The sequence below is a fragment of the Watersipora subatra genome, chromosome 7, assembly GCF_963576615.1.
Source record: "Watersipora subatra chromosome 7, tzWatSuba1.1, whole genome shotgun sequence".
In the NCBI taxonomy this organism is placed as follows: Eukaryota; Metazoa; Bryozoa; class Gymnolaemata; order Cheilostomatida; family Watersiporidae; genus Watersipora; species Watersipora subatra.
The window spans coordinates 30,081,407-30,104,601 of record NC_088714.1 but is presented as its reverse complement, the minus strand read 5'-3'; the positions used below and the strand labels follow the sequence as shown (position 1 = coordinate 30,104,601).

General features: G+C 34.4%; 2 protein-coding genes across 3 annotated transcripts; one reads left to right on the top strand and one right to left on the bottom strand.

The window, feature by feature from the left end:
• The first annotated feature begins 5,791 nt into the window (after positions 1 to 5,791).
• Positions 5,792 to 15,819, top strand: LOC137400094 (cytochrome P450 1A1-like). 2 transcript variants are annotated; one of them, XM_068086402.1, is made up of 7 exons: positions 5,792 to 5,904; positions 8,521 to 8,613; positions 8,917 to 9,055; positions 12,275 to 12,407; positions 13,655 to 13,769; positions 14,016 to 14,161; positions 15,179 to 15,819. In XM_068086402.1, the coding sequence occupies exons 1-7, from the start codon at positions 5,794 to 5,796 to the stop codon at positions 15,384 to 15,386; spliced, it is 945 nt and encodes a 314-aa protein (XP_067942503.1). In that variant the 5' UTR covers positions 5,792 to 5,793; the 3' UTR covers positions 15,387 to 15,819. The 2 variants fall into 2 exon arrangements, with proteins under 2 accessions (XP_067942503.1, XP_067942502.1); XM_068086401.1 differs by having other exon boundaries at positions 8,389 to 8,613.
• A 6,626-nt stretch (positions 15,820 to 22,445) lies between these two features.
• Positions 22,446 to 22,853, bottom strand: LOC137400651 (uncharacterized). The gene has a single exon (XM_068086983.1). It carries the CDS (start codon positions 22,851 to 22,853, stop codon positions 22,446 to 22,448), a length of 408 nt encoding a protein of 135 aa, XP_067943084.1.
• Positions 22,854 to 23,195: the final 342 nt, after the last annotated feature.

Here is a 23,195-nt window from a genome sequence, read left to right as displayed (position 1 = left end):
CTATTACCCATGCAACACAGGGCATTCATCTAGTACTAGAACAAAGGTTACACTTGCGGAGAACACTAGTTTGTCACATCAATGGAACTCAGATATGGAAGACATAGATTAGAGTCTTACAGATAACTTGCATGTTTAGCATGTTTGATTGGTTAAAACTAGCCAGAATTATAGTTCCTTTTATTAATTGATTTTTCAATTTTTTATATATCGTTATAGTTCACTGACCCTATCTTATTAGTTTTCTACACGCGTGAAAAGTTTCAAACCTTTATAAGATGTTATAATCTTATCTTTTCCTATTTTTAAACAATGTGCTGATGATCGGAAAGGACACTCTTAGTCGCATCCTGGACAGCAATCAAAGTTTTAGTACCTTTAGCAAAAGTGAGTGTTTTTAGTAGATTAGTGGTCATAGTTCTATCAAATGTGATATTAGTATTCATTTGACTTGTTTAAAATTTAAAAGGTGATGAAATTCTTTTTATTGTTTATAACACAGTGTATGATATTGATAAAAAATAATAAAGTTATAAGATTTATAAGGTGTTTATTATTTTGTTTAGGATCCAATTCGAAAGATTCCGGGCCTCGAGGGCTCCCATTTCTTGGCAATGTTTTGACTCTAAACCCAACAAATGTCCACAATCAGTTCTATGAATTAGCAAAAGAGTTTGGAGCTGTTATGAAGGTGAAGGTCTTTACAGTTCCTATTGTTGTACTCAATTCAAGAGAAGCTTGTATGGAAGCTCTTATAAAAACAGGTAAATTCAGTGCTCCATCATCATTGGATGACTTAGCCAATTATCTTACCACTAATCATTTAGGTAGACTAACTCCAGATTACGTGCATGCATATTCATAAATTAGTTATGTTAAATTATTTCATTTTTAGCCAGCTACTTTTAGTCTGATAAGGCTGTTGAGATCATGCCCTCCTAAATGGGTTTAGCCGTTGATTGGCCAAATTAAAAATCATCATTAGTTCATTCAGCCAGAAGCTAAATGCAGTATCATACTTGTATATCTAATCTCTGACTTTATTTCAAACTCACCTTAAATAATTTACCTTAACTCACCTTAAATGTGGTTTCAAAAGTGTTACAGACATGACATATACTGTAAAAACTCTATTTGAACGTCACCTGTATTTGAATGCCACCTGTAATAAAACGCCACTATAGCGGAAGAGTTGAAAAATACAGCTCCACCCTATAATTAAACACCGCCTCTATTTGACCGCCACTTAGACATTTTTTTGATTTTTACAAGCTCATAATAGAAGGTGATCAGTAGAAAAGTTTCCACAAAATGGCACTCAGAATGACTCTATTACATCAATAATAATTAATTCTTTTGCTGTTGTAGTTGTTGCCATGGTTTTAGTGGCGGTTTACCTAAGAAGCTTGATCGTCACAATCATCAAAACGGTACTCCGATTTGTAGTGACTAAGGTCTAGATCCGATCTATTGTTTTCTCATCTGTTCATAATGTGGTTTACAATCCGACCTGAAGACTTTTGAAGCATTGTGATGAACGATCAGAAAACTTTTTAGGAACACCGTATGATGTAATAGCAGCCATTGTTATAATATCAAAGTTCGTTTTCTAAGTTTAAAGCTTTACAATTTTTTTCTTCAAAACTTTGAAATAAATAACTGTACCTCGCTAATATTTTACAATCAAAGTAGGTCCTTGTTTAACTCAGTCTGATAATTCAATGTATATGAAAAACAGTTTACTAAAAAGTCTGAAGTCGACGGCATTAATGACACTCCTTTCAAAATAGAATGTAAAATATAAATGACATTAGCATCGCTTTGCTTGTAAAAAGATTCAATTTATCTTCCCAAAATTCTGACGAGCTAGTCGAAAAATACAGAGCCACCCTATATTTGAAAGCCGCCTTTACTAAAGCCCTACTATAGGGGCAGGGTTACAAAACAGAGCGCATTGTGTTCAAGTAGAGGTTTTACAGTATGTATAAAGTAAACAATTTACTTAACAAAAAATTCTATTCTTCTTTCTGTAAAAGGTTTAGGCAAATTTTTGATGTCTTTCTCACTGTCCAGTTCAGTAAGAGACACGTTCTGTTATACGCTATAATAAGCAGGAGAAGGATCTACAAATGCTTAAAATTAAACAGGATGAATGATCGTTCAACTTTAATGAGCATTTTGTTATTAGGGTCACACAAAAAACATAAAACCATCAACATAAAATTTGATAATCTAACTTAAATATCGGTTTCTGAACCTTTTTGACATATAAGAGCATGCTGTCAGTAACATTGTTAAATTCTGGACCAGTTTATTTGTTAGCCAATGAGATGAAAGTGTTAAATAGCGCCCTAGCAGATTGTTAAACAATATATGGAAAGAATTAATTTTGATTAGTTAGATCATGTTGATGCATTTATATAACCTGTAAGCTGTGGATGTAGGTACTACTAGCAACTTGTGCTTCTGATTACTTGTGCAAGCCGCATGACTGTTGGTAAGGCTGACTATTAAATGACTGAGACAAAACAGATGAAAACAAGTTAAAATAATAATCAGTAACTAAGATAAGATCCAACATCAATAAACTATTTTATCAAGCATTAATATTAACATTTGAAAAACCTCATCTTCTCAACACTATTAAATTGAATTACTGAATTTGACAAAGAATGGTTTGTTTTTCATGATTCATTAGAGTTTGCTTTCAAAAGTGGACCACCAGTGATCTGTGAATTGAGAGTCTTCTACTAATGGTATTTTTGACTTTGTTTATAGGAACTGATTTTCAAGGCAGACCTCCTTTAGCGAGAGTATTCAGAATTATACAGAAAGATGTTGGCTTCACAGTAAGTTGTGTTAAAACTGCAATTTACTGAATACCTACATGTATATGCATATAGGCTACTATTTATAGATGGACCCCAAACACCAGATATCAGATTATTGACAAAATTGGTAAAATTTTACATGGGGAGGGGATTCCAAATAAAATATAAGAACTGCCTAAACATTTATATGTAGTAACTAGTCAAATGCCGGCATTGCACGGGTAATAGAACAATTGCCTAATGAATTTCCGTAACTTACCTGGACTGCTAGATCTTTACTTAAACAATTCCCGCATTTTGGGCCAGCTTAACAATCGTTATCACGCATAACAGTCAACAGTGCTAGTTATTAACTACAATCTGTTAGCATAGTATTTCAACTTCTCACTCCCTGTGCAACTAGGAACTCTCTCAAGTTCATTAATAGTGTTCAGATTTTATGTTGAGTCTAGAGAAGAAGACAATGCTTTAGTTATACAGTGAAACATAGATAACTCGAACTTCACAGGACCGAGCGAAAGTGTTCAAGTTATCAGAGCGTTCGAGTTATCAGAGCACTGTCACAAGTCCATTTATTTATTTATTAGTAGATACATGCCCATATACAAACTATAATAAAAATCAAAAGCATAAATGGCTTGTTTCAAATTAAATGCTTCTAATGTAAAGTTTAAAACTTTTTTATAAAAAGTGTAGGAGATTTTTCTATCACTTGAGATCGTTTTGTTGTTTGAGGTGATGTTATTGCCAGGACATTTTTTTAGATTAAAATTGGCAAAACTTGATCGTTGTTGAAATGCTCAGAAGAAAAGACATCTTTTTCTTTTGAGCGTTTTAACCGCGATCAATTTTGCCGATTTTTCTTGAAATTTGTGCGAAGGTCACCTCACTTTTTCATGCTTCCGAAAGGCGATCGCTAAGCGGATGTTTGGTAAAAATCAAAATTCACCAAACCTTTAGAAAAGTCGTTGACAAAAATATTTTGCCGACAGTGATAATAATGACGCCTATGATTTAAGAAAAGTTGAGGTTTACCTCTATGACTTGGAATAAAGTGATTTTCTAAAGCGATAACAACCGTCTCGGTAGCCGTTGGGCAAAAAACTGTTTGAGTTAACAGAGTTGAGGTCAAGTTATCTAAAGCAATTTATCATTGCGTGGGAACGGACCAAAGAAACCGTTCGAGTTAACCATGTGTTCGAGCTATCCGAGAGCGAGTTATCCATGTTTGACTGTATGTGCAGTTTTCTAAAGCTACATATTAATTTATTCTAATGTTATAGCAAAAGAAACATTACAGATGCAATAGCTATTCACAGCAAGTTCTTATCTAATGTAGGTTAGGTGAGAGACATTGTCAATCATTTGAAAGGTATTATAGCATTTGTAGCTCAATAAAACAGCTCACTGAAAAGAGATCTTGAGCCGTAGGCTAATTGCAAGCTGTTTTATAATCTGAAGATCAGATGTGAGGAGACCCATTAGTGGTGAGCTAACTGGCGGCTCACTCAACGAATGCCTCCAAAAAAATAGTTTTCTCTAATGGCACATTCTATGGAGTGCTCCAATCCTGGTTGTACCCGAGTGGGGTGCTCAACGGTTGCAATAGCGATTTCTTAGTGGTTACAAAATAAGTTATATAAACATCACTCATGTTTGCACTTTTCCTTTTAGTCCTGAGGTATCAAAAATAATTAGTTTGGCTTTGGAAAGTATTTGAACGCTTTGCAGAAAATTTTAAGTTTTTGCGTGCTTCATGATCGCATGCTGTTGATTTTCATCACACTGTTTGAAACTTAACATTGCCAATGAGATAATATAAAAAAGAGGGCCCGATAATATAAATACTCGTTTTTTTTAATCTGAGCCTAACAAACATAATAAACAATAAATTCTTTGATATAAACTTAGTTCCACGGTATTGAACTTGCTACATATCTTTACATATAGCTGTTGTAGCTAATAGTACAGCGATTTATGGGTGCTTATTGATTCCCTATGCATAGGGTTGCACACTGGGAAACACAAGATGTATTAGGGTTCAAAATGTATAACCCTCGTGTTTGGAAGAGAATTGTGGTGGCTTGTTCTGATTGAGGTACACAAACCTAGGCACTTTAAAAAGACACTCTCACATCTTCTATACGCTTGAAAATAACCTTTAAAATCTTTAAACCCTTCTGACTCCGTTAGAGTCAGTGTCTAATGACAATAGATATGTGTATGTGTGTCAATGCATCGTCAACTTTGTGGGTCAAGGTCTTTAGTATTTGTAGGCAACTATAATCAAATACTTACTTTATGACAAACATGTTTGGTGTATGCTAAAAAAATTTTAATTAGACTCATTTGCGAGTTGTTAATAGAATGCTTACCATGTCAATTGAATATCACTGAAACAGGCGACTAGAAGAGAGCTCCGAAATGTTTGGGTAACTTTCTAGCATCATTCTTACTGTAAAGCCCAGTAGAAAACATTATGTTTTGCTCTACTAGCATCGGAAGAATCTTGAAAGGCTTCACATTTAACAAGATGGCAAGATTTCCTGCCCCTAATGTGCATTTTGTTCATAAAAAAAACTTCAAACAATCTAACAAAAAGGCTCAATAATCTAACTTGAAATTTGTTTTCTAAACTTGTATGACATATAGCAGCATGCTGTAGACTCTTGACAAAAATATTTGTTAGCCAATGAGATCAAAGTGTTAAATAGCGCTCGAGCAGATGTTCAACAAGATATACAATTAATACAATCCAGATGATAAAGAATGGTGTTTGGATTATTTTATTGACATTCAACAAGAGCTGGATGTAGATGATAAGACTGAATAAGTGTTTGTCACTCCTTATCTAACAGTTTAGTCATGGGCACCTTTTAGGGCATGCAAAGAGATACGAAGGTATATCATGTTTTAAAGATTACTTTTAAGTGTATAGGAGACATTATATTAAAAAGGTATTATGCAAGACACGATACAGGAAATGACGGAAGAAATCAATCGCAGAGGCGATCAAGTCATAAACACAGCTGATCTCTGCTCTGGTTATGTCGGCTGTGTTATCGCATCAATGGTAAGTGATTAACACTCTGGCAGTCCGGTGTACTGTGAAATATCATCAGGTGCGCTGGCAAAGCTCCGAGTATGAATATGTGCATAATCGCTTGAAAAATGCGGAGTGTGATGGATTAATGCAGCTGTTTGAGTGCCAGTCTTCTGTGTTGAAAGTAATGAATTCAAATTATCTACAATGAAATCTTTGTGCCAACCTCTAATTTGGTGTCGGACAAACAGACGGACAGACAGATTCAACTCTTATTATAGTAAACATTGAACAGCGGTATACTTTGTATTCATGCATTTGTCTTCTCAGACTATTTTTTGAAATCGTGTAACTGATTGACTGTATTTTAACAGTTTTGAAACAAACATCTGCTTGGTTTGTTTACATAAAGCTTCCTTTTAAGTTCATGTTTAGTTTTCACAATCTAAAAACTTTACTGTTCTTTTGCACTCGGATACCTACAGTACATCAAAATGCAGTGCACCCCAGGTTACGCCGTTCCTGTATTACAGTTTTTTCGTTTTATGATGTGAAACACGATGTTATCGTTCCCTCCATATGAAATCTTTTGCCATATGACATCAAAAAAAATGTCTCTCAATATTCAAAATTGGCGGTCAATTTTGGTTATTCACCAAAATCCTTCCCACGATGCCTGAAAGAGATGCTCCCGCTCTCTTAGTTCAGCGTTATTCGTTATCAGCTCAAGTGAAAACGAAACCAGAAACAAGTAAAAAAGATTAAGACGATGACAAAATTAAATTTTAGTAAAATACGTATTAAAACTGAGCTTTAAGTGTGTGTTTAGGAAGCTAAACTCATTTAAGTTCAATTCAAAGCTTATGTTATACATCTGTCTCAAAGGTAAGAGCTCTATGCAGTACATACTGCACATAGTAATGTTACATTTTATTGCAGATCATAACCCTAAATACACTATAGTTACTGTAGGTAACTATAGTTACTAAGGTTAACATACTATTTTGTTATCAATTTTTAATATGTACAGTGCGTAAACAAAATTTTGATGTGTTTACTAGAGGTGTTTTACTAGGTGTGATTATGATCTATGGGTAATCTATGGGAAGATAATGATTATGGGTTTCTACAACCCTCTTTACGCCATTTGCGCCTTGCAATGCCAACACCGGAAAGAAATAATGTCGCATGGCAAGTGTTCATTGTATGTGCTCTCCAACTAATACACAAATTATTCATTTTATACAGTAAGTTATAGTAATCTATTTGTTGATTCTCTAGAAACATTTTTTTAAGTTATATTTTAATCTCATTTTTATATATTAATTATTAAAAAGAAGTAAACAATACTTGCGATACAACAACTTTACACAAGGCAACAGAGTGAGTCACTCTTTTTATGATTTGGAACTTTTAAAATTGTTTATTTACTACATTTACACAAAACTGCAGAGTTTATTTTAACCTTCCTAAAACTAAAACTTATAGTTTGTTTGTGTGAGAAATTCTACAGCGTGAAGTTTGAAATGGTAAGCAGTGGAATATGATCATAGAAATAACGGTATTTGCTTCTTTTAATCAATAGTACTAAATCAATAGTACCGAGTCAATAGTACCAAATCAATCATACCAAATCAATAGTATCAAATCAATAGTACAAAATCAATGATACCAAATCAATAGTACCAAATCAATAGTACCAAATCAATAGTACCAAATCAATACTACCGAGTCAATAGCAGCTAATCAATAGTACCAAATCAATAGTACCAAATCAATAGTACCAAATTAATAGTATCAAATCAACAGTACCAAATCAATATTGCCAAATCAATCATGCCAAATCAATAGTACCGAGTCAATAGTAGCTAATCAGTAATCAACATCATCAAATAATGTTTGACTTTCAAGTGTCTGGAACTTAAAACATTAATGAACATGATGAAATATGTTCTGACAGTTAATGAGAAAGCTAAGCTACGTCAGTGAATAGGTGAAAAGAAATATAAATATTAATTAGAAATATCTGATATATACAAGTTTTGTTATCAAGAGCAAATCTGCCTGCAAGTTGCTCACCATTTCACAAGTTTGCAGCGATACTGAATAGAAACAAAAAGATGCTGTACATTTGTAGATGTAATAGCAATCTGGCGGCATTGAGTTAAATTTAAGCTGACATCTAAAAAGGCTAAAGGAAGATTAGTAATCTAAAAACAGTGAAATGGTTTAACATTAGAAAGCTGATATTTGTTATAGACATCGATAAGGATATGATGCCTCTAGATATGTTACACAGCTGGGGGTGTGATAGAACTCAAATACCTTAGCGACCTCTAAATATGTTACACCAGCTGGGGGTGTGATAGAACTCAAATACCTTAGCAACCTCTAGATACGTTACACCAGCTGAGGGTGTGATAGATAAATATTCTCATATCTTTTGGTAATTTGTAATTTCATGTGAGTCTGCCGTGATACTGAATGAAAACGGAGGATAATGTATGTTTGTAGATGTTTGGAGAGAAGTACTCATTTGATGACGAAGTCTGTCAGATGTTACATAAGATGAATAAACAGTTGATAGCAGCTGCTGACCCATTCACTGCCGGTGTTTTGTTTGATTTCTTTCCATTTTTGTTGAAGTTCAAGTTTCTCTTTCCAAAAACTCAGCAAACCCTTGAAGATGCCAATCAAGTCTTTAATGATTTTGTTAAAACAAAGACTGAACAGTTTAGAGTAAGTCCATGATATATTTTATATATTGCATGTATACTACTATATAAATAAATATATCTTTACTATCATATACATTATATTTAATATATATAATATAAATATATATATATATAATATATTATATTTAATATAAACAAATACATAATATAAATAGTAATTACATGTATATGTAACATACATTATTATATATATATTATATATTTTACATATTGATTATATGATATATACTTAAAAGCCTCTGTAAAAGACAAACTGTATACAGTATAGATGTACATATATTTATTAAGTGTAGATGTATTTCAGGATTCATATGATCCAAATGACAAACGAGGATGTTTGGACTATTTTATTGAGATTCAACAAAAGGAGCTGGATAAAGATGGTAAACCATTGCTAGATAATGAGGGCGTGAAAGGCTTGCTACTAGACTTTCTCAATGGAGGTAAAAAAATAGCACTTGTCTGACAATGCCAGTGTATTTTGACATGCGCCGAACAGGTCTCATCTTATGGTTTTTATCAGTTTCAGTTTGGAGACTGAGGTCAAAAAACAGCCATAGCACCTTTTCGTTTACAACCAGTGTTCGAAATAGGGGGATACGCAGGGATACGGACGTATCCCTAAAAAGAAATTATGGAGATACTCTCTGGAAAACTATCCCCTAACATTAGTTTGCTCATATACTATTAAAATGCTACCTCAAATGCTAATCAACTATGCTACCTTGTGAAAAGCATAAATTCCTTCAACTTTTCTTCAAGCAACACAATCAACTGGCGTCCTTGTTACCTGTCCAAAGACATCATCAAATAGCTTGAGATTATTCCATGTGCGGGCATTTTTTTGGTCTTTTGCTAACCGAAGAAAACGTTCTCAGAAAACTTATCTAATTAAGTTCTAAAGCAAATTGTTTCTTTATTATCATTCTTATTTGATTAATAATGAATCGTCATGGACCAATTGATAGTTACTTCCAAGGTGAGTGAGAGTGTGTGATGATTGATTTACCTTACTAACATTCTACATACTAACTATCTCCTTTTTGCGCTAGAAACTTATAAATCCCTTTCTTATCATGACCTGAACTAGAAATGATAGCTTATCACAGCCCTGCCACTAAAAATGATGGAATTATGGCAAAGAAATGGTAGGATCATTTACCTTCATTGTGATGCCAACTTGAATCTCTCAGTTTATTTAAAGGTGAACCCCAAATAGCTCTCAAGTGGAAGGGTAGCATTTTCACATCAGGTGCACAGGCTATTATGAAACCTCAATTAATCACAAAGCTTTTTCCAGAATATCTGATGAGGAGTGTATGTGTATCACACAGCTCCAAATATTTAATATCATGCAAGGCAATGCTTGTAAATAAATGTATTATGTATAACTGACCGACTCATTACCTAAACTATCCTAATACTAGGCCTACATCAAGCCCTTCATCTTAGATGATTAGGAATGATGAAAGTCTGAGGCCATTAAATTTAAGACCCGCTGGTTTCTTAGCTATTTGGGGCACACCTTTAACGGGTGATATTATTGAAATTTGTGATCTCTGTTTGCTAGGCTTCCTTTTGTGTCTATGTTAAAAGATGAGGCTGTATGTGCTTGCTTAAAAATTAAACCATTCTCATTTTTCCTGGGTAGTTGATTTTCTTGGGAAAACTTGAAATTTCCCTTCTTATTTTTTTGTTGCACTGATTGTTTCTTCCAAGCTCATTTTATTTCCATTTAAATGAATATATCTGTGAAGTTAAGCACTCAAGATCAATTCACTGTGTATTAAAATAATACAAATTATATCATTGAAAAATATTTGTTCTCTCACGGAAAAGCTCTGGAAGTTAGGTATAAGACAGACTATCTTAAAAAAAAATTTTGTGGGGAATTCCCCCGCACCCCTTCTACAGAGAGGGCGCTCCAGCGCCCCTCTCGAACTCTCCCCGCGCCGCTACGCGGCTTAGGCGGGCCGCTGGCCTGAGAGTCGTCTCGCCTACATGACCCCATAGAGTACCCCCATAACAACCCTTAAGGCGTGGTCACACGAGCACCGAACCGACGTAGGATCGGTTCGGTTCGGAGGCTGGTTCGGTTCGTGGCACATGTCACACGGCCACCGAAGTAACTTCGCTTCCTAGATACCATACGTATAGAGACAGGACACGGTTTCATTAGTAGTTGTTATGTATTTGAGTTAAATATTTCTATTGTAAACAAAAAAAACTTTGAGGAACAATTATAAATTATAATTACACAGCAGATTTATCAGAAGATCATTCAGCTGCTCAAAATAAATCACTCGATACAAATATTTTGCTAACCCTTCCCATCAACATAATTTTTTTTTTTATTAACATATGAATGTTTTTCTATGCTGAGTACATAACAAACAAAAACAGTCTTTATCATAGTACTGTGGTTTTACATAAATAAATCAGTCAACGATAGTTCATCAGGATGAATATGACACATTACTTATATTCTACACGAAAGAAAATCACAACCATTCCCTTACATTTATGCAAAACTTAAGTGCAACATCTTACATTTATGTAACCCAATCACAAGTCCGGGTGAACCTTGTCGTAAATTGCTTCATGTTGTTTATTTAACGAAATAAAAGTATCGTCCCATTTCTTTTTTAACTTTACTCACACGCACGTAAGAAGAAAGGTGACGCGTGCTCGCTAGAATTCTAGAATTTTAACCAGCCAATAAGAGCAAGGGTTCGGCACGAAATTTCGAGCAGTACCGAAATAGTTCGTTTCGGCCAGAAATGTCCTCAGCCGAACTTTTTAGAGCTGAAAACGACGTCGTTTTGCGTCATTTAGTTCGGTTCGGTGCCCGTGTGACCACGGCTTTACACTTCAAACACTGTTTACAACCGCAATAGATTGGCAGTTGAGTAGAAAAGGGCTGTACAGTCTGCTCATGGACCTCTTTAAGATGAACTTGCACTAATTTTCTGTTGATTTTATCCAAAAATATCGGTATTTTTCTATCATTTGCGATTGTTTTTTATGCTTGAGGAGAGCTATTTGTAAGGACATTTCTAGATTAAAATCGATAAAACTTGATTGCGATTAAAACACTCAGAAGAAAAATACGTGCGAAATGACGTCGCTAGTTGTTATCGTTGCTATAGTTGATATCGGCTATTGTGTTGAAGTCGAAGCATTATGTATCGCTATTCTGTCAGTCTCTATATGCAATTATAGACATAATCACACTTTCCATTGATCTGATCTTTTTAACCGCGATCGAGTTGTATCGATTTTTATCTTGAAACATCCTGGCAATCAAATCACTTCAAACAGCAAAAACAATCACAAATGATAGAAAAATACCGATACTTTCTGATAACATCTAGAAAACCTTTGTGTGGTACATGTGAGTTCATCTTTAAGTTCAAGTACCCCAACTGGAAACATGTGTAGCTCCTACTCTAGACTGCTAGATACTTTGTTGTTTAGTTACTTTGGTCTTTCGCTCCGGGTTGAGCTTCATGTTCCAGTTTTTAATCTTTATGTCACCACTTTATGTTTTCATACTTCATATATAATTTTTAGGCAATGTTTCACCACTCGAATGTTTGCTCCGTTGTTTAGTTTTCTAGATTTACTTATATAAACTAGCATTCAGAATGCTTTTTATTTAGGTTTGGAGACCAGTCAAAACGGCTTGCGTCAGATGTTTCTAGACCTTGTAACCGATCCAACATTACAGAGAGATTTACAAGCTGAGATTGACAGTCAATTCGAACCAACTCATAAAATCACTCTAAAGGACAGGTATTTGCGTTGTGCATGTATACCACACATTAAACACGCATAAACAGAAATGGGATCATCCCTTTTTGTGTACCTTAAATTTTATGACTTGAATAACAATGGGACATGATTGAGTTGAAAAATTCAAGCATTTCAACTCCCACAAGTTATCAACTTTTTAGGCTACAGTAATCCACTTGCTGATTCTCCCTGGAAAAATTGTTATAAGTTGTACTTCAACCATTTATTACATTCATATTTGTGAAGAAGAGTTACAAGATATATGCAATACTACAGCAATATTACAGCAATACTACAGCAATACTACAGCAATGCTACAGCAATACTACAGCAATGCTACAGCAATACTACAGCAATACTACAGCAATACTACAGAAATAATACAGCAATACTACAGCAATACTACAGCAATACTACAGCAATAATACAGCAATACTACAGTAATACTACAGCAACGCTACAGGAAGCCAGCCTATTTGGGATATAAAACATCAAAAAAGTAATTATTTGCCTAGTTCATACAAATTCTCTTATCTCATCATTAAAGCTGTAACCCAAATCATTCGCATAAGACTAAATGCCTTGCAGTAGATTTTGCTTGTTTAGGCTTCTATGTAAGTTGGCTATCTTGTTAGTTGCAAATGAAAAGGCAGCATACTGCTTTAGTCAATATGCATGCACTGCTTTAGTCAATATGCATGCACTGCTTTAGTCAATATGCATGCACTGCTTTAGGCAATATGCATGCACTGCTTTAGGCAATATGCTGCCTTCTGCTATCGCCAAAGTTTTGATCAGGGTTGTGAAACTCAGTAGTGTAGACGAACACAAAAAGTACCTTTTATTCTTAACTTTTAAATCAATCGTTCTCTAACATAAGTTCTCAGATGATTGCTAACATACTTGATTTGGTTGTTGTAATTGACAATTAAGAGTATGAACGTCTCAATAATTGTAACGTCAGAGGCTGCAGTCTGCAGGCTACTCAAGTTACACAAATATTTTAACGCACTTTGAGTATGTTGATTTGGGATCACTAGTGGCCACTAGTGTCAATTTACGTTACCAAACTTTTGTAGAAGTAAATTGTGATAACGTATCCATAAATTGTTGCCTTTTCATGTAATACTTTCATACTCAACAAAATTAGCTAATTTCCACTAGGCTCTTTTTTAAAAAGCATAGTAAATATTGGTAAATGAATTATTCTAAAACTTATATAATATTTTTAACAAATGTTTTTGTAGAGAAATGCTGCCACAATTAGAATCTTACATGTTGGAGAGTTTAAGATATTTAAGTCAAACACCTTTTCTGATTCCACATATGACAATTCGAGATACAGGCGTCGCTGGATACAAGGTAAGACAAACAAATTTGAGTATATAAACACTGTGTAGCTAAGAGATGTAAACTTTAGTATATAATTATTGTGTAGCTAAGAGATGTAAACTTTAGTATATAATTATTGTGTAGCTAAGAGATGTAAACTTTAGTATATAATTACTGTGTAGCTAAAAGATGTAAACTTTAGTATATAATTACTGTTTAGCTAAGAGGTGCAAAGGTTATATTAACACTAATACTATATAGTACATGAATTCACAGATTCCAGCAAACACAATCGTGTTAATGAACTCCTTTTACTTGGCTCATAACCCTGATGTCTATGAAAAACCCTTTACTCTGGAACCAAAGAGGTTTCTAGATGAAGATGGAAACTTGCTGAAGTCTGACCATCCCCTAAAAGAGAAGTAAGGATTTAAGCATATGAGTGAAGACTTGTTGCCTAATGCTTTACCTGGTGACAGGTGATGAAATGTTTGGACTTGCTTTTGGCCAGAATTACCAAACCAAAAGTCGCTCACTCGTGTAAAAATATTTAAAAATAAAACTGGTGTTCACTATTGCTTTTTAGTTTGCGAGGCATTTTTCTCAAACCTTAAGTCATATTTTGCTCTTAATGACATTTCAAAGAATGGATTTCTGGTTAATAAACAATAATCAATATACTGATGCTGAGCTGTTGTGATGAACAATAAAGAAAGATGTCTAACCTTTATAACAAAACTATTTGCATGTCATTCATACAATTAGCTTAAAATTTAATGGTTGCCAGGGCATTGTTAGACTATTCTAAATATCCATAAGTCAGAAATCTGCTAGTTAGCACAGCTTTTAGTATTTCTTGCAGTGTTGGTATATCATATATATCGACATGCAATAGCATAGGTCAAAATAGGTCATAGGTCATGTCTGTATAGGTCAAATCTGTATACTTCGTCTATTTACATGAATTTTGAACTGATTACTAAGTTACTTTTTTAACCATGACAAAAGCAGACAGGAGTTGAACGGCTTGCATTTTATGATTGTTTATATCTATAAATTTGAATTTTTACTTAGTTCTTTAATTGAAAAAAAAACATCAAATACTTCACAGAGGCTCTCAAAACACTGCACATGTAGGCTTATACAATCTTATCTAAAGCATTCCTTGGAAGAATGGTGTGTAATCAGCAATACCTGAATATAAAAAATGTTGAGATGTTTCCATAAAATTTGTATTAAAAGAATTCAGTGGTATTACACATGAACATGAGTTTAATAGCTTGAGGTTTTTTATACCCTTATGGCTGTTTCCATGTTTTTTCTAACATGAACAAATTTGCATGTTAGCTTTTTGATCGATTTAGCTAAAACATCAAACATCTTGCAAAGATTCTCAGCTACTGCAACATGTAAACATGCAAACTCTTATCTGTTTGTAGTTTTATAGGCTTTGGAGCGGGAAGAAGACAGTGTCCGGGTGAACTGTTCGCTAAATCCCGAATCTTTCTCTTATTGAGTAACATTCTTCAGAAATATAATGTGGAACTGGCTGGTGAACTACCAGACCACGATGTGAGAAAATATCCTATGTCTATACTACTTGTACCACCATCTGTAAAAGTTCATCTCATTCAACGACAGCAATGAGATATATGTATGTATATGACAGTTATTGCTCAAGCATTGGTATGTTATTTTTTAGAAAATGAGACGGTTAATATATATTTCTTATACTCTAACCTATATGTAATATTTTTTATGTTAGGGATGAACTTGGAAGAATATTAGGTAAATATTTACCAGGTTTTTGCTTGCTGTCAGATTTATATTTAAGTTATGCTTCAACCTCAGCATCGGCACATCTAGGAATATTGTTGTCATCATAATTTCTTATTATTATTGACTTTTGTTTAAACTTGAGCTTACGATCATATTACTACTTGTAATTAAAGCTATCTTAGTACTACTGGCACTTTTTATAATTTACTTTTATGAAAGATTATGCTGAGTATAAGTATAGTAATCACCAACTAAAAATATAACGACGTCTAAAAGAACTTGAAAAATAAATACATTATGTCATCGGTTCATTGCTGCAGTCAGTACATCTGTTATAATGCATTGTTGGCCTATTACGATCCAAACTGTTGTCAAGAATTATCATAAGAGGTCATGCTTTATCATATGTAGCTATTATGTCTCTAGGAATAGTTGCAATCTTCATATGCAACACTAAATTTAAGCAGTAATTCGTGACCTAACTTAGTGATTATGTAAAAGAAAGGGTTGTCAATTCTCTATGGTGTGGGTTACAATAAAAAAGAAAACAACTCATAATTGCATATTTGTTATCAAAGAAACAATTAGATATCTACAATTGTTTCATCAAAAAGCCAACCAAATTTTAGGTTTTACAGTTCTCTCAGGTTTTCCTTATTATTTTGGAGCAGTGATAGCTGAGTTTGTTTTAACTGACCATTTAGCCTTTTAAGTAATCATATGGAGTTGATGTATGTGTGCTAGGTTTAAATGAGTTGATGTATGTGTGCTAGGTTTAAATGAGTTGATGTATGTGTGCAAGGTTTAAATGAGTTGATGTATGTGTGTTAGGTTTAAATGAGTTGATGTATGTGTGCTAGGTTTAAATGAGTTGATGTATGTGTGCTAGGTTTAAATGAGTTGATGTATGTTTGCAAAGTTTAAAGGAGTTGATGTATGTGTGCTCGGTTTAAATGAGTTGATGTATGTGTGCTAGGTTTAAATGAGTTGATGTATGTGTGCTAGGTTTAAATGAGTTGATTTATGTGTGATAGGTTTTAATGAGTTGATGTTTGTGTGCTAGGTTTAAATGAGTTGATGTATGTTTGCTAGGTTTAAATGAGTTGATGTATGTGTGCTAGGTTTAAATGAGTTGATGTATGTTTGCTAGGTTTAAATGAGTTGATGCATGTGTGCTAGGTTTAAATGAGTTGATGTATGTGTGCTAGGTTTAAATGGGTTGATGTTTGTGTGCTAGGTTTAAATGAGTTTATGTATGTTTGCTAGGTTTAAATGAGTTGATGTATGTGTGCTAGGTTTAAATGAGTTGAGTATGTGTGCTAGGTTTAAATGAGTTGATGTATGTGTGCTAGGTTTAAATGGGTTGATGTATGTGTGCTCGGTTTAAACGGGTTGATGTTTGTGTGCTAGGTTTAAATGAGTTGATGTATGTTTGCTAGGTTTAAATGAGTTGATGTATGTGTGCTAGGTTTAAATGAGTTGATGTATGTGTGCTAGGTTTAAATGAGTTGATGTATGTTTGCTAGGTTTAAATGAGTTGATGTATGTGTGCTAGGTTTAAATGAGTTGATGTATGTTTGCTAGGTTTAAATGAGTTGATGTATGTGTGCTAGGTTTAAATGAGTTGATGTATGTGTGCTAGGCTTAAATGAATAAGAGGAATTTCCATTACATATCACTGTTTGGCACACCAGACACATAGCAAGGTAGCACAGTTGGCTGTTGGCGTGACAGGTTGTATTTTTGTGGTCTTTTGTTGTTCTTGTATACATATACATTCAAACTCACAGCCTTCAGATTACAAGCTATTAGAAGCCAACTATTTATTCCTGTATTACTAAACTGTCTCAACAGAGGAGAGGAGGAATAATTCCTATGAGCCACCCCCAAACTGGGTAAGTTTTCTCATTTGCTAATATGACTAGAAGGAAAGGAGAACAAATCGGTAAGAAAGCTACAGACAGTTGTGCTTCTGCGCACGAAAAGTTAGATTTGATTGTCAAGCATCCAGACAGCTTTGATTTATGTCTGCAAAGCTTAAAAACAGAGCAGGAGTTAATCAAGTGCTTGAATTACATCTATGGAGAATTAGATTCAGTTAAAACTGATGTAGAGACTTTGAGATCCAATGCAATCATAAATGAGACAGTTAAAGCTCTAGAATTCCAAGCTCGTCCAAAACAGCTTGTAATGATTCAAATTCTGTGTCGTTCTGAAACAAATCTGAATGAGGCCGTGGAGAAGATTGCTGAAGAACTCAACAATAATTCACCGCATCAAATGAGATAAACTTAATTTATAAGGCGAGACAGTCAGATTGCATTATTGTGAAACTTTTTGCGCACCTTTAAAAAGGTTTCAGCAAAGCTTTTATCAAGTTACAGACCAATATCTACATGCCAGTTTTTAATAAAATTTTTGAGAAAGTTGCCAATATGCAAATATTCCAATATTTAAGAAATAACATTCTTACAACACAACAATTTGGTTTCCAAAAAATTGAAGTACTAGCCAAGCATTAATTGAACTTACTAATAGTTTTATCTGCAATGAACCATGTCAGAGCAGCACTTCGTGATTTTAATAGGATGTGTGACACTATGGACCTCCAGATACTCATTCACAAATTAAAATATATGCACTTTTCATTGTTTTCTATTTACTGAATAAAAGATTACTTAGAATATAGAAAACAGGTAAAATTTATTGAAAACTATAAATCTAGCTGTCAAGTATAAATTGTGGCATTCCTCAGGGTTCTATTCTGAATCCAACTTTATTCTTAATATACTTATTAATCATCTTGCATTGTCTACTAATCATTTAAAACCTGTTATGTATACTGACGATACAAGTTTATATTTTAGGTTTAGCAATTTAAATAATGACATAAATATAGTTAATAATGAACTTTAAAAAAATGGGCAATGGTGTAATACAAATAAATCAACTGCAAATATGGACAAAACAATGTACATTATAATGCAAAATTATCAAAACAAAATTAAATTAGAAAAAATGATAAAATTATTTGATTTAGAGCTTCAGGAGACATCTTCGATCAAATTCTTAGAAATTCATTTGGACAGATACCTGGTATGGGATGCCCATATTGATAAGTCAATTAAGCAGATAGGATCTACATGTATGTCGAGCCTGATTAGTAAAGGCTCTAAATTTTTACCCAGAAGTGTTATGAAATTACTCTACAACACATCTATATTAACTCTAAAATTAGTGGCTGTATGGAGTCATAGAGAACTGCTTTTTGTTATTTAAAAAAACCATTAATATCACAAAAGTATCTAATGCCCATAATCTTTGATAAACCAACACCGACTTCACCTCAGTCCCTGTTTGTTCAGCTGTTTGTGTTGCCTGTTGATAAACTTTACCAGTATAAAATTCTTTTGATGATGCATTTAAAATTTTATTCAGCTGATTACCAAGTAAAAAAATTCACACTATCATACTAGATTCTTGAAAACCAATTTACCATTACGAATATTTTGTACTACTTCTGGTCAAAAACAATTGAGTACAAAGTTCCATCACAATGGAACAGTCTTCCAATAGACTTACACAAAATTTCAGCGTTTAATAGCTTTGTAGAAAATGTTAAGAGCAATTTTTTAAGCTTAGATTAATCAAGACCTACTATTCAAACATTGATAAATTATGCCAAATGCTTCAACTTATCAGCCAAAATATGCCAGCTCCTGTGGTCCCAGCGCCTCAACTAGCTGCAGTGCTACTGTGCATGGGGGGTCTCATCATGCCTTAAAGGTTGACTTGCAACAAAATTCCCATTACAGTTATTTGGTATCAAAAGATTCACCATGTCTTACTCTGTTGTGTTGTAGGTGCCAAACGTGTGGAAAAGTGATTACAAGCTCTTAAAAGCTCAAAAACGAAAAGCCGCTGTAGATTGGAATCTCTTTATTTTGATGACGTATCCATGAAATTTGGTTTTTGTCTTGTCACATGATGTTCTCACGTGAATTGAAAGGCCAATAAAAAGCTCAATACAAAACTTATCGTAGCACTAGTTTATGACAAACACTTCGGGTTGTTACCGAAGACCCCGTATCAAATATAAATGCTCGCTACTTTACAGTTTTGTTTCGGCCTGGTCTAATTGGCAAGTCGTAATCTGATCATGTGACCCAATACTTCGCAAATAATTTTTGCAGCAATTTTCGATTATCACAGGCAACCAACAGGCTCGTCATGATTATTAGAAAATGATATGTACTCCTTCGAGGTAAGGCTGAAAAATTAAATGAATTTTTACGCAAGTTACAAGATATCACTGCTAAAAGTGACAGCATCTACAATGACGATAAAACAGACACGTAAGAACAATAGACATGGTTTTTTTGAATGCGTGAAGTATATTTGTGAAAATATTTCGATGAATAAGGTTGCATGAAAGTGTAAACAGAAACCATTTTTCACAATTATGTCACATTTGAGTCATTTTGGAAAGAGAATCCAAACTAGGGCGGCCTCGTGTGGCTGCGATTAACTGTTCGTTTTTTAGCTTTTACGAATTTGTAATCACATTTCCACATATTTTGCACCTACAACACAGCAGAGTAAGCCATGGTGAATTTTTTGATACTAAATACCTGTATTGTGAATTTTGTTGCAAGTCAACCTTTAACGAGTAGGAATTAAGCTTTCATTTATTTTTTTCATTTAATCAATATCGTAACTATAGCTTCCTTTTTGCTTAATGTTAGATTTCTACTAATTGATGAAATAACGCACACGCGCACACACACAGATAGACAGACACACACACAGACAGACATACACACACGCACACACGCACGCACACACGCACACACGCACACACACACGCACGCACAGAAATAGACAAACACAGACACAACTCACACACCACACACACACTACATACGCGCACTCACACGCACACACCAAACACAGTGTACTTATGAGTTGTATACATGTAGCTTATAACTAACAAAATATATTTTTAATTGACGCAAGCTCTTTTAAGCTAGAGTTATAGCGGTTAGTAGTTATCAGTTAGTAATTAAAAGTTAGTACATATAGTTAAAGGTCTACTTGCAACAAAATTCACATTACAGGTATTTAGTATCAAAAGATTCACCATGGCTTACTCTGCTGTGTTGTAGGTGCAAAGTATGTGAAAATGTGATTACAAGTTCTTAAAAGCCCAAAAGCGAACAGTTAATCGCAGCCACCACAAAACCGCCGGAGTTTGGAATCTCTTATTTGGCTGACGTACTCCAACAATTTGGTTTATTGTTTTGACACGTGATGTTATCACATGAACTTAAAGGCCAATAAAAAACTCGATATAAAATGTCTCGTAACACTAATTTATGACAAACACTTTGGGTTCTACCGAAAAGACCGTATCAAATATAAATGCTTGCTACTTTGCATTATCGTTTCAGCCTGGTCTAATCATCTAGTCGTTATCTGATAATGTGACCCATACTTTCTGTCAAATCGCGTGAACGGTTTCTGCAGCATTTTTCGACTATCACAGGTGACCAACAGGCTCCTCGTGTTCAGCAAAGGATGATATGCATTTCTTCGAGCTAATGTTAAAAGATTAAACGAATTTTTACGGTAGGTTTTGAGATATCAGTGCTCAAATGGCAGCTTTACAATGAAGATGAAATAGACGCGTAAGGACAATAGACATGGTTTTATGGAATGCGTGAAGTATATTTGTGAAAATATTTCGACGAATGAGGTTGCATGAAAGTGTGAACAGAAGCCATATCGTTCAACTACGTCTCATTTGAGCTGTTTTGAAAATGGATTCCAATCTATGGCGTTTTCGTGATGGCTGCAATTAACTGTTCGTTTTTGAGCTTGTAATCACATTTCTACATATTTTGCACCTTCAACACAGCAGAGTAAGACATGGTGAATCTGTTGATATCAAATAACTGTAATGTGAATTTTGTTGCAAGTCAACCTTTAAAAGTTAGTAGTTAACAGTTAGTAGTTAACAGTTAGTAGTTAACAGTTAGCAGTTAACAATTAGCGGTTAGTAGTCAACTGTTAGTAGTCAGCGGTTAGTAGAGGCTCATTAATCTAAGCACTTAAAAGTTGTTGTTTGTTTATGTTTTATAGCTGAAACATAAATTACTATAGCGAACGTTGAGACAGTATATTTTTCATATCAGTTCAATATGACAGCTACAACAGGAGTTACCAACCTTTTAATCACACCATAACAAGTATTATTAACAGCTGGCAAGCCAAGCTAGAAGAAGAGCAAAACAAACCACATAAGCCAGTAAGCTATAATTACATTACACTAGAAATAAGCTATGAAAAGCTTGACAAAAAGGGACAATAATATTTCAACACTCCCACCAGGTTACTGGTTTTGTAATATCAAGTAAGTCCCATCAGATTTAGTAATTTTGTGAATCTCTCACGTGGTATCGGTTTAGTCAGGATGTCAGCTACCATACTATCCGTAGGGCAATACTCTAAACTAATCTTCTTGTTTACTACAGCTTCTCTCGTGAAGTGAAATTTGATGTCTATATGTTTTATGCGGCCATGTTCATTAGAATTTTGTGCGATTTTTATGGGGGCTTGAATGTCAACCATCATCTTGGTTGGTTCAGCAGACGCTGATAGACCAATGTCGGTGATGAGTTTATTCAGCTACATTGCTTCTTTAGTACCATGGAAAAGTAAAATATATTCAGATTCAGCCGTAGACACTGCTACCATGCTTTGCTTTTTGCTTAACCAGCTGATCGGCGCACCAGATAGTAAGAATATGCTTCCAGGTGTAGAGTGTCGATTGTCCAGATCTCCTGCCCAGTTAGCGTCAGTGTAGCCAAACACTTTGTTATTACTAGATCGGTGATATGTGATTCTGATGTCGAGTGATCCCTTGAGCTAGCGTAATATGCGCTTTGCTGCTGATAGATGAGCTTCTGTTGGGGTCGCACAGTATTTATAGACTGCTCCCACTGCATGAGAAATGTCTGGACGAGTTGCTATAGTTAAATATAAGAGACTTTCCACCATAGCTTGGTAGCTCTCCGGTTGCACAGGCTTGCTAACACCATCATCCTTTATGAGCTTAACATTCACATCGACTGGTGTTGACACCGGTTTTGCGTCTTCCATGCCAAATCGTTTTAGAATCTGTAAACTATAGTGATTTTGATGTAAACTAAGAGTTTCCTCCTCTTGTTTAATGTTGATGCCCAAGCAGTAATGCAACTTTCCAAGATCTTTCATTTTGAAAAGTGTTGCCAAATTTTGTTTGACCAAGCTCATCTCTTGTTCAGTGTCACTCATGATAATGAGATCATCAACATACACAGCTATAATTGTTTTAACACTATCATTATCTCAAACACAAACACAGGAATCTGTGCCAGATTGTCTGAAATTGATTGATTTGAGATATTCATCCAAGGCAGTGTTCCAACATCTTGGTGATTGCTTAAGTCCATACAGCGATTTGTGAAGTTTGCATACTAGGTCGGCCTGTTGTGGTTCAATGAATCCTTTAGGTTGAGTCATATAGATATCCTCTTTCAGTACTCTGTTCAAGAATGTAGTGACAACATCCATCTGATGTATACTCATTTTGCATATACTCATATGCTGTAAAGCATATGCCAACAGCGTACGAAT

Excerpts from the sequence above, each read along its gene's own strand:
- LOC137400094 (XM_068086401.1), top strand. The coding sequence starts at position 5,794 with ATGCAAGACACGATACAGGAAATGACGGAAGAAATCAATCGCAGAGGC. Across the intron at positions 5,905-8,388 it reads GCTGTGTTATCGCATCAATG|ATGTTTGGAGAGAAGTACTC; the intron begins GTAAGTGATTAA and ends GTATGTTTGTAG. Across the intron at positions 8,614-8,916 it reads CAAAGACTGAACAGTTTAGA|GATTCATATGATCCAAATGA; the intron begins GTAAGTCCATGA and ends GATGTATTTCAG.
- LOC137400651 (XM_068086983.1), bottom strand. The coding sequence starts at position 22,853 with ATGAGTGACACTGAACAAGAGATGAGCTTGGTCAAACAAAATTTGGCA.